At 30.3% G+C, this 12522-nt stretch overlaps 1 protein-coding gene across 1 annotated transcript in view; it reads left to right on the forward strand.

Moving 5' to 3' along the window:
* LOC106678739 (hexamerin) overlaps window positions 1-9575 on the forward strand; it is a 9820-nt gene extending 245 nt beyond the window's left edge. The window contains exons 2-11 of the mRNA XM_014417467.2: window positions 2467-2591; window positions 4241-4396; window positions 4478-4655; window positions 6172-6509; window positions 6584-6745; window positions 6842-7006; window positions 7081-7212; window positions 7318-7633; window positions 7775-7911; window positions 9201-9575. Of these exons, the coding sequence (XP_014272953.1) occupies window positions 2467-2591; window positions 4241-4396; window positions 4478-4655; window positions 6172-6509; window positions 6584-6745; window positions 6842-7006; window positions 7081-7212; window positions 7318-7633; window positions 7775-7911; window positions 9201-9494 (2003 nt within the window). The 3' untranslated portion in view covers window positions 9495-9575. The remainder of the gene's footprint in view (window positions 1-2466; window positions 2592-4240; window positions 4397-4477; window positions 4656-6171; window positions 6510-6583; window positions 6746-6841; window positions 7007-7080; window positions 7213-7317; window positions 7634-7774; window positions 7912-9200) is intronic.
* The last annotated feature ends 2947 nt before the right edge of the window (window positions 9576-12522 follow it).

The following is a 12522-nucleotide window of genomic DNA, read 5'->3' on the forward strand; positions in this document are numbered from 1 at the left end:
TATAAATGAGTAGAAAATAATTTTTAAAATATTTGAAATTTTGACGCCTGAACATATATTTTTCTCTAAGGTGAGAATTCAAATTCTATAGGTGTAAAAAGTAAAAAAATAATATTTTTTTCTTGCCCACTATGCTTCTAATTTAGGTAAGCTGAAACAATACTCATTTCATTTCCTTCTACTGTAATCTAATTATATTTTAAGGTATTGCTATTAAATTTTTATTATCTATTTAGTTAAGTATGTCAATTATACATTACTGTCCACCGTCTGATGAGATTCACTCTCTATTTAAATATTTTAAAAAATAAATTAGTTTATTCTATGGTGTGTAAACCAATATCATTATTTTTTTGTTATTAATTTTACTTTTCTCTTTTATTAAGAAGCATTATTCTTATCTATTTATTTTCTTTTTTTTTTCTTTTAATAAGAACATTGTATATAGTTAGGGGTGTCATTTGTATGACTATACCCCCTCATAATCAACTGTTAAAAAATATATATAATATAAGTTATATCAACCATGTAAGGCCCACCAGGCCGATCTGGTATAAAAATAAAATGATAAAAAATATTGTGTATAATATTATGCCAACGTCCTGGGTTAAATGTACGAAAATTTATTGAATATGTCATTTCTCGATTATTATAAACTATCGATTAAATTTGTATGCTGGGTGAAAATAATTTTATTTTTATTATTTGTAGCTCGTCATAAATTTTAGCTGTCTTCTGCTGCAGAGAATTCCCTTTAACACTTTTTTTGTGCATATCATAATAATAGATTTCAAAAGTACATTTAATTTTTCTTTATCATTATAAATATTTTTGAAGGAAATATTTTAATTGTTCATTAAATAATTCTAATATGAGTTCTGATTCCCAACAACAACTTAAAAAATAACACTTCATTATATCAAAAATTAATTATCCTTACATATTCAAAACCTTCTATAATTTATTCATCATTTAAAATTAATAACCCAATGAAAAATGCAATCGTATAGTTTGGAAAAATCAAATTTGCATATTATATGTCTATGTTATTCTGACATCCTCTGACATTAATGATACGTACAATAAATTTTACAAAATCTTGCAAGTAATCTAAATTATTTGTTTAAATATTCTTCATTCTATGAAAAATAAAAACTTTTTTCTAGGTATCAAATCAATTCAGCCTTCCTTTTTTAACATTAATTTTTTATTTGCATTTAATATTTCGGAATTCATTTGATATCCAGAATTTTCTCACTGTTATTGCTGTATTCATATAGTCATTTTATAATGTTATTAATGATTATGTTTTCACTTAAATAATACATTGTAATAAACATACATTATTATTGGTTTCAACCGTATAAAACTCTAATTAGTTTATTACTGATATAAATCAATAAATCCTCGCATTTGAAGATTGTTTTAGTTTTAATACTTCTAAATCAATATGTTTTCATCTATACGTAATACTCATAAATCACTATCAACTAATCCGTTAAGATTAAATTTAAAAAAACTTCCGTCGCTGCTTATTTTAGAGATCTGTGATTCGTTTTTATTATATTTTAAAAAATAAATTACCTATTTGAGGGTCGGAATTTGAATCATTCAAAGCACCATTCAATAGTCCTAAAAATTTTAAATAAGTATTAGAATGCTTTAAAGCATAACTTATTTTTTACAAACTACTTATTTAAATAATTTTTATTATCCTGTTTTATAATTTATAATAAAATCTCTATTTTATTTTTTTATTATTTTTGTGAATTTTAATGAAGTAGTTTTGAGGGAATAAATCTGATATAATGAGATAAAACCTTTAAAATTATAGAAAAATATATACATTCGAAAACATCCAGAATACTCTTTATTTAATTAAAAACAATGCATTGCTTTCATGCAATTATAATTACCTAGATCTCCATCATAAATGATTTGTTTTCGTAAATTTTCGCGTGACTCGCGATTTTGATTAAACCATTATTTAAGTATACCTAAAATGTTATTGATAATTGGAGGTTCCCTAACTACTAGAAATTAGAAGTCATAGAAAAAAAATTTGAACGATTTTTTTTATTTTTTATTTCTAGTCAGGACTAGGCACAACCCCCAGGGTTTTCTTCAATTAAGAGTGGTACGGAAGGGGTCTCTTGAACTCAATTATGAATTAATCATAATCTGGCTCAGCCGGATTCTAACCCGTGTCGTGAGTTATTAGTTCCATTTCCCTACCCTCTGTGCTATACTATTCCCAAGAGGGACTTATTTACAGGAATATAAAATTATAATAAAATTTGTAAAAGAAGTCAAATCTCGAAAACTTTTTAAGAACAATTTCAATAACTTCTCTACTTTTAGTAATTAGTGAAGTTGAAGAGGAATGTTAAATTGTTTCAGTTCATTTACTAACGCAATTAGATAGTTTTACAGCATACATAATTAATAAAAAATTTATTTTCTTAGCTGACGCGACTTTCCTGAAACAGCAGAAGCAAATTCTAGACCTCTTTGTCGGAATCGGCCACAGCGACCATTGGAAAGGCGATGAAGGAGACTTTGATATCAGCGCCAACTTTGGCTCGTTCACAGTAAGTAATCGAGTGCTCAAAACCTAATTATAATAATATATTGCGAATATTATAGCCGCAACTCTGACTTAGATTGTGAAAAAGTGATTATTTTTTTTTTGGGGGGGGGAGGGGGAATTTACTTAAATGATATATGTATATCATGATTATATAATTTATGTACATAGCATGTAAAATTCACATTTTCTCAAGAAAACTAAATTGACTGACTCATTTATTCGTTTTTATCAAATTATCTTATATATATTTTTGTTTTTATAATGTACACGATTCTATAAAACTGTGGAAGATAATTTGATAAGAACGATTATATGAGTTTATATATAGAAGATTTGAAGATTAAATAATTTTAAGATAATAAAATACAAAGAGACAATCACTGCCTCCATAATACCTCCGTTCATCGACCTTCATTGAAGTCCAATTCGACGGGAATAACTTTAATCATTACTACTATGATGTGAAACTTCATAAATAAAATATTTGAAGAACTATGGTCCGTTATGATAATTAATTTTAAAAAATAGTCGAAATTATTAATTACATTCAAGTGTAATTGAAATTACTGTTTGCCCAACACTGGCTTCAGCTCAATCTTCCCTTCTACGTTCTGGTCTACTCAGAACCTCAACGCTAGTTAACTTTTTATAAATTCTTCCGATTTCGAGACCAACTACTTTACTTTATCATTCCAACCTTCGCACTATTATTACTTCAATTAGATGTAGAGGATGTGTGACCCACAAGCTTGCACTTTGTCACCTACTAAAATCTCCAATGGAATCTAACCTAACCTTCTTAAAAATATTTTTAATAAACAAATTCTTGTTACATAATTGTTAATCAGTATTTAAAGAGTATCAGAAAACCCATTATGTTTTTTCATGTCTCATAGGGGGCCCCAATATTACAGATGGGATCCTTCAAATTAGTTTCTGAACAACTTTGAATCAACAATAGAATCAGGGCACATAATAGTTAAAATCATTATTTATTTAATATTTGAAATGTTGAAAGAACAAACTAAAAAAAAAATATTCAAAAAGTTACGAGCCGTGCTTTTCCTCATTTTTTATTAGAAAAAGCCCGAATTACTTCTAAAAAGTATTTTTTTCAAGTTTATTTTTATTAGTACATTAGTTTATATCGCCATCAGAGCTAAGCTGCCCAACCCATCTTGTCATTGTTTAACTTCTCAGTTAATTTTTTATTGGTTATAATTTATCCAATATAGGAGTGAAGGGATCCAACCTGGAACACAAGACTCCTGCCCATACGTAGTACACCCAATGTACATACGTAATATCTTCATTATTTCAGAGATTATACCAATACATATAGTAGATTTGTACAAAAACAAGTGAAACGTATAACAAACTAAATTATATTTCCAAACCCACTAGTTTCTAATTTTGCTTCCTCTTCCATTCCTAACAATCATGCGAGGGGTCTGAAAAGAAGATGGCTACGAGACCTCCTAATGTAAAAACGTCATTAGAGTACTACCAATGGGTAGTTTCTTTACACGCCTTTGTCACTCCGTTATAACTTACATCAAATTTACTAAATGTATTATTTTGTACAGTTTTAATAATAAAGATATTTTTAAAATGTATATATTAAGGTTTAAAGCTATAATTTTTTCCTAGGATGAGAAATATCCGAAAGAGTTTCTGAGGGCATACAAGAGAGGTTTGTTGCCCAAGCATGGCGTGTTCAGCATGTACTGCCACCACACTAAAGCTGACGCGATTCGACTTTTCGATCTCTTCTACTTCGCCAAGGACTTTGAAACATTCATCAAGGTATACCTTTCACATTTTATCTTTAATATAATGTCTAAATATGTTCAGAACAATTTGACTATCCATCTTAATTTTCTCCAGGTTGCCGGCTGGGCCAAGCACCACATCCACGCGGGCATGTTCTCCTATGCTTACATCTTGGCTCTCACCCACAGGAGTGACACACAGAATTTCCTGATCCCGCCACAATATGAGATCTTCCCCAACTTCTTCGTACCCTCAGATACTCTTCACGAGGTCTATGATGCCAAAATGGAAGGTAATGTAATCATGAATGTTTAAATTTGACTAGGTAATACAATAATTAATATTAAGTGAATATATAATGGATATAATAATGCATATATTCTCGATGGGTTTTATAGATTGAAATATCACAATTGAAAAAATATACTGAAATCATTATCATACGAATTTTAATAATATTTGACAATTTATTTATTTTATTTTTTTGGACAAATTATTATTATGAAATATTCTAAACTTAGACAATATGATACAGAAATTGAGAAAATAAATAAATTAATCAAGAAAATAACAGAACAGTGCGCTGATAATGTTATTGTTTGTAGCTTGGGAAACTGAAGGTGTTTTCTTAGGCTAAACCATCTTTACCTGTAGGCATTTCAGGTAGAGCCTACGTACACTGCCGTTCAAAACTTAAAGATTACCTTAAATTTGTTTATTAAATTCGATAAATTTTGAAATAAATAAAACTAAACTAAAACATATTTTAAAATAAAACTTTACCGAAACAAATGTACTCTAAAAAAAAAATTGGAAGAACTTAAATTTAAAAAATACAAAATTAATTTTTTACTGGTGAGATGGATTCAAACTGAACTCCAAATTTTATTTTTATTTATTCAATTATAAATCAATCCAAGTACTTAACCTTGAAATAAGTCATATCTTAACTCACTTCTAATAATTTTCAAACCAAAAATATTGATATAAAAATATAACTAATGACAGAAATCAACGAACAAATTTTTTTTTTTAAATGTTCATAATTTGACCTGAATAATTGAAACTACTTGATAGAAAAAAAAAACCTTAATATAATAAACATAAAAATAATAAATACAAATAAAACCAGAAATATATAGATTATTTTATTATATAGCAACTTCTGGGAAAATTTAAAAAAACATAAAACTCTGATTATCTTTTATTTATTCATTTAATGACGTTATAGACTCCTTTTGTGACCATTCTCAAACGTAATTCCTGAAATCATAAATTAAACATTGTCTTAAATTTTTCTGGAAAAAAAAAACTTTTTTTTAAAACATTCTGTGTCATTATAATTATAAAAACATATTATATATCAAAATCGATATCCATCTAATAAAAACAAATACATATTTAATGGTTAAAATTTTGGTAGCAGTCTTTTATGACATATATTTGAGACAGAGCCAAAAACACCAAAAATATTCATAATCTAATAACTATTTCGTGTTAATACACCCGTCTAACTGAAAATGGGCCCATAACATCATCCTATGATTTTCAAAGAGGTTTATTTACAGAAAAATATGTGTCCGCTAGAAAATATGGAACAATTATTTTGAATATAAATAATATTGGAAATGTTTAAGTATCAACTAGGTTATTTTTTCTTTTTTTACATAACAGAACTGATGATCTTATACTGTTAGCAGACTGAGTATTTCATACTTCTGTTCTTATGCACTTTCTAAAACTATGTAGAAATAATAAGTCGCTTTAAAGTGATAAAAGAAACATATTGAATGTGTATTGAATCATAGGCCTCAGGGAGGGAAAATTCACATACAACAACACCGGGTACGAGTACAATTACCACACGGCCATGTTCGGCGGCCTCATGAGCAGCGAGAACAGGGGATACGGCGACTTCAGGATCTCCTACTTCAGGGAGGACGTCGGCCTCAACAACTACCTCTCCGAAGTCACCTTCAGGAACCCTCAGTGGATGTCCTCCGAGAAGTATAACACCCCATGGCTCAAGAGGAGAGGAGAGAACTACTACCAGATCCTCCAGCAGCTGTTCGCCAGGTACAGCCAGGAGAGGACCGCTCACGGTCTCCCCAACGCTGGACATCTCGTCTGGGACCAGCCGATCAGGGTATGCGATCTTGATTAGAGTTTGATTCAGTCGAGTAAGTGGGCGTATATTGAAAATTGTATTTGTTATTTCAGGTTGGTTACAATCCTCGTGTTACCTTCATGAATGGACAACCTATGTACAACAGACCTGATGGCTTGATCCCCGAGCAGTTCAACCGTCGTGCAGTCGTGAGGGCACAGACCTTGGAAAGGAGGATCCTCGATGCCATCGATAATGGTTTTCTTTGGGAAGCAGTACGTACCTTGCCTACTTCATATAATTCGTTATCAAGGTAGCACATATAACTTATATTACGAACAACTCTAATTCCAATATTTTTTATTGTTTAGTCCAACAAAAGTCTCATACCTTTGAACAATGAGGACGGTTTCGATCTCCTCGGAAAAATCGTCTTCGGTACCGCCGACAGGCCAAGCAAGAACTTCTTCCAGTCTCCCTACTACGCCGCTCTGGAAGCTCTTTCTTTCATCAGTTCTACAGCCAGTGATCGTTCAGTAAGTCATACATAATACCTTTACAACTTGTAAAATATTTTCTGATTTTTATTTTTGTATTTTTAATTTTTTAGTACGTTGGCAACGCCCTCTCATCACCAATCACAGCTTCCAGAGATCCGGTATACTTCAACTACTTGGCAAGGATGATCACCATGTTCTTCCAGCACTACAAGAGGTTGCAGGCTCCTTACAGTCACGGCGAAGTAAGTTTTGCCTCAGTGAAAGTTAGGAATTATTTTCAAATTTAAGTCTAAGGTTAATATAATTTATTAATTTTCTATCCTCTACATTTAAATTGGGTTTTTCAGCTTGGTTTCAACGGTGTATCAGTTCAGAAGGTGGAAGTTGACAAACTGATGACCTATTTCGATATGTTCGACTACGAAATAACTAACGGCGTACCAGTGCCCAAAGCCTCCGATTACACCGACTTCAGGTACTACGCCAGGCAGTACCGCCTCAACCACAAGCCCTACCATTACAACGTGACAGTTAACAGCGAACACGCCGTCGATGGAATCGTCAGGGTCTTCCTAGGACACAAGTATGACGCCGATGAACACTTACTCACCGTCAACCAAGCTAGAATGACCTTCGTCGAGATCGACAGATTCATCGTCAAATGTTAGTGTTTTCATTCTATAGTATTGAGTAAATAACAATACCTTTCAATAATTAATAAATTCGCTACGAAAGACTAAAATTGAAGTCTATATTATTGTACTGATGGAAACTTTGTAAATGTTGAACATTGTTTTATTACAGTGGCCGCTGGAGTGAACCTAATCGAAAGGAGCTCAAAGGAATCTCCCATCTTCACAAGTGATCGGGACGGCTTCAGGAACCTCTACACTAGCGTCAACAACGCCATCAACCAGAAAACTCCATTTTACATTTCAGAGGTAGCTTTAAACATATCTCAAATATTGATTGATTTTTATTATTATTATTATTATTATATTTATTATGAATCGTTAAAAATGTATGCAAGAATTTATTGAATGAAATTTTATTTAAAAAATTAAAAGTTATATTAATTGCATGGTTTTACAAAATATGAAAGGATTATTTATTTTTTTTTTTGCTAGTTGAAATTGTGTCTTAGACCAAATTAATACAACTTCATCAATTTTTTGAGCCTAAATACTTTTTCAAACAAATGCCGGCATTTATTTTTACTAAAAAGTACTTCATTTATTCACCAATCATATTTTTATTTAAAAATAAGGTATGTGTATTTTAATAAAAATCTATCGATTATGGTAAATAGTAAGTCTTTTTTTAAAACTTTTAGTAATCAATGTATTAAACGAAATATCAAAAATAGATCGGGAGCTGTCAACGAAAGAGGCTACATTCAAGCTTACTTGTACGATTATAGGGGTAGAACTTAACCTTTAAATAAATAAAATAATTTCGGGAAGCCCCCAAAACAAGCTCAAGTTGCAATTACTAATAATAACATTATTTTATGATCGTCGCTACACGCGTTTGGCTTCGCTTGTTAGTCGAACAGTTAGTTTACTTTAAACTAACATTAAATGTACTCGTTAACGACAAAATATAGCTGATCAGTTATCAAGAAATTAATTATGCAGTGATTACTATCATAAAATGCAGTTTTAAGAATTTCAGAAAATTCTAAAATTGCACTTTAAAAGTAAACTTTGTACTTTAAATATTTCAGCTCCAGACTATTCTTGAAGGAATCTGTATTATAATAGTTTACACAAATTTTAATTTTGATATGAGCATAATTTTTTGCAATTTTATAGCTGTACCCTCCTTCTAAAAAAAATTATTATAATCCTAGCTTACACCACAAGCAATGCGTCCATAAATTCTGTTCATTTAGAACAGAAATAGGTGCTTCAGTGTTAAACATTGTAATTTATTTTCATTACTATTTATTTGTCCCTTAGTATGGAAGTTTTGCAAATTTAGACGCTACAAAAATAGTTCTCTCTTTGAAAATACATAAACCCAAAAAACTTACCCACCATCCAAAAAAAAAGTTATTGCTCATGCCTCCCTGTTCCTGGCACCGCTGTACCTCGGCGCCCGGACTAGTACTCTTCTGAAAGCATTGGATAGTTTTTAATGCAAGAGACTATGATTTTATGGTAGTCCAATTAACACTTAGGGACATGAAGAATAATAAATGAAGTAATTTTATACTTATACTTTTCAGTACGGCCATTGCGGACTTCCCGAGAGGCTCCAGCTGCCGATGGGCTGGAGAGGAGGACGCCACGTCCAACTCGCAGTCGCCATCAACAGCTACGACCGCAACTCCGCACAGCCAGGTAACAACAACTTCGACATCGCCTGCGGAGGCGCTGCCCTCTACGACGGCCGCCCCTTGGGATTCCCCTTCGACAGGCCCCTCGCCCACGACGACTTCCATCTTCCTAACATCTACTTCAAGGACGTCACCATCGATCACAGAGAACAGACTGAGGTCAACAGACCAGCTGCATCTTAAGAGACTGATTCTGCACTGATTTTTTTAATTTTAAGTTTCTACTCAGCATTAAATAAAAAACTAAAAACAGTTTAATAAAAATATTTTGTTATTTTTTTAAACACACCATTTCAAAACATTTAATTGTAGAAAGATGATACAGACGGCAGTGAAGAAAGATATAAAAAAAATAGCAGACAAAATTATTTATGAGATATAAAGTTGTAAAAAAGATGATACATAAAAAAAATTGATATCAAAGGATATAAAAATATAAATATGAACAAATAGAGCACTAACTAGTGACAAGTAATTAATGGTTTATTTTTATTCAATATATAAGATTCTGGTAGGTCTTACATGGTTATTATAACAGTTTCATTTTTTTTTTACAATTCATTAAAGGGGATATAATCTCCAGCAAAAGGCACCCCTAAATATTTACAATGCTATAAATATTGAAAAATTGTGAAAAGTATATGTATAAAAAAAAAATGAATAGATAAAAATAATAATTCTTATGAGAAAAAAAAAAGAAAAGTAACAAAACAATGACATTTATAGATTTAATAAAATAAATAACTGACTTCTAATAGGAGGACAAAAAAAGTTAATTCGAAAACAGACGAAGTGAAAAAAAATAGTAAAGACAATGTAGAAATAGATAAATATAGAATTTATAATAAGATATCTTGATCAAACTGGGTTTCAGGCTTCGAAATTAGGTTGGATTTCTCAAGTTCTAAGTTACTGCTCCTTTAACTGAGAGTGGAATTTTTTTTTATGAAGTCGTCATTTTATTCCATTTGCATTTCCCGATGCAATTGGCTGTTTCTAACAAACCAAGGGACATCCACTACGATTCTTAGGACCTTATTTTGGAATAATTGTAATTTTTTTCTTTTTCCTAAAGATGCTGCTCTCCACAGACTTCACAGTCCTATATCAGTAACGGAATTAGTATTGTTTTAGAAATAAAAATAGCTGTTTCTGGTTTTATTTTAGATGTTTTACTTACAATAGGATATAGCATTGCTAACCTTGCCTTGTGGCAATCAAGGTGAATTTCTAGGTTTCTTACTGTACACTAATGAGTGATAGAATTCCAAATGTACTATTGAAGTAATGAATAATGAAATAATAATATATAAAAATAATAACAAATCTTACAAAAAAAAATAAAAAGATAGAAACAAAGAAAGAAAGAATGAAGAAGTAAATGAGATATAAGCATGGTGTAATTAAAAATTAAGCAGATAGATAAATTTAGATAAAGGGATAAATAAAGGAATAATATAGTATAATAAAACAGAAATAATATATAGGTACTAACCTAAATCCTGGAAGATGTTAAGTGAGGGTTTAAAACAGAAAAGACAATGGAAATTAGAAGTTCAAAATAAATTTGTGCATAGCAAGAACACTAAATGTAAAAAATAACTTATTATAAAGAAGTATTATAATAAGGTAATACAAATGTAACAGAAAGCATAAACCAGAAAACAAATATATATGTATATATATAATTTTATATCTTCCTTGACAGCCACCCCGACCATTTCCCTACAATTAATTACATATAGTCAACTCAAAATCGTCCACCATTTTAAATTTTTTTTTTTCGGGTATCATGAAGGGTACAAGATTTAAAGTTGATCTAGAACTTGACTCTTGTATTTATTTCGAAACTAGGTTAATATTAACAAGTTCTAAATGAGTGCCTTGATTCTCCCAGAAAGTTGTAAATAACTTAGACACTGTCTAGGTCAGTGCATCCCAATTCAACAAATCCTAAACAAAGTAGGATACGCCCTGAGCTCCATTTTACAGAGGTAGGTTTAAATATATCTATTTGTGTAGAGCTTCAGAACAAAAATGTCAATATTCATATCTCAGTGCTGGTGCAAAATAAATATTGACTAATTCAGATGAAATTCGAACAACGTTCTGAACCAAGCACCCTATGACCCATTCCCTTTGTGTTCATACTTTTTAAAGAATTAAGTAGAAATGACTATTCAGGATTAAAAAAAACCATATAACATATTGTTATCAATACTTACGTGTGTCTTTTTACTGATTAATCATAATCATTAAATTAAAGTTGAAATATTCTGCTTGTTCACTTTCACTTAAAAAGTAGAGAAGCTTCGTCCAATAAAGAAGTATTATTCATGCAGGAAATAAAAATATATTTGTAGAATTGAAAGTTTTCATTTTCGTAAGTTGGATTTAGGTTCTAGACATTAAGGAACAAATGGGATCTCCTATATTTGTGTTGGGGTAGCTATTGCCATCAATCCGATTTTTATGAAATGTTCAGAGATCAGGAGAAACGTATTTTTCTTTGGATATTTACATTTAGAAAATGTACTTGCAGGTTCAAAAAGTTTGGGCAACTGAAGTAGTAGTCTAAAATCAGCAACTGTTTCGCACATTATGAGTTTTTACTAATTAAGTTCAGAACTATGCACCTAAAATAAAACCTGACCTATTTATTTTTTAAAACTGGTCAAATTTTCTGTAATTTGAAACCAAAATGAGCTCTTTATAATCATTACTTTCCAAAACACAGGTTTTCTTAAAATAGCCAATATTCTTAAAGAATTCAAACATTTTTGTGAGACAAAAACAACCATATAGAAAGAATTTTTTTTTCAACAAATTCTTTAAATAGAAAAATATATGTATAAAAAACCGAATCTTTGGAAAGTTTAATTTAGATTAATAAAATTATACATATAATATGAGTTGTAATTAATTACTTTCCTTTCTGAAAAATAATTAATCAGAAGTATGTGTACGTATTTCTTTACTTTGCAGATTTGTTTTATGATAATGTGCATCCACTCAACTTGGCTATAAGCAGAGTAACTCTTTATCAAAGGAGTACTAATCGGCAGCTTCTATAATGAGTTGCTTTTAACTGGGAAGTTGTAGATTAAATTTATATTGTAATCTTTACATTATAACACATTCCACTAGGTGCCCTCTGTGAAATTATATATATTATATATATATTTAATATATATTAAATAATAGTTTAATT

The sequence above is a fragment of the Halyomorpha halys genome, unplaced genomic scaffold (assembly GCF_000696795.3).
Source record: "Halyomorpha halys isolate HHAL.00 unplaced genomic scaffold, Hhal_1.1 Scaffold157.1, whole genome shotgun sequence".
Classification (NCBI taxonomy): Eukaryota; Metazoa; Arthropoda; class Insecta; order Hemiptera; family Pentatomidae; genus Halyomorpha; species Halyomorpha halys.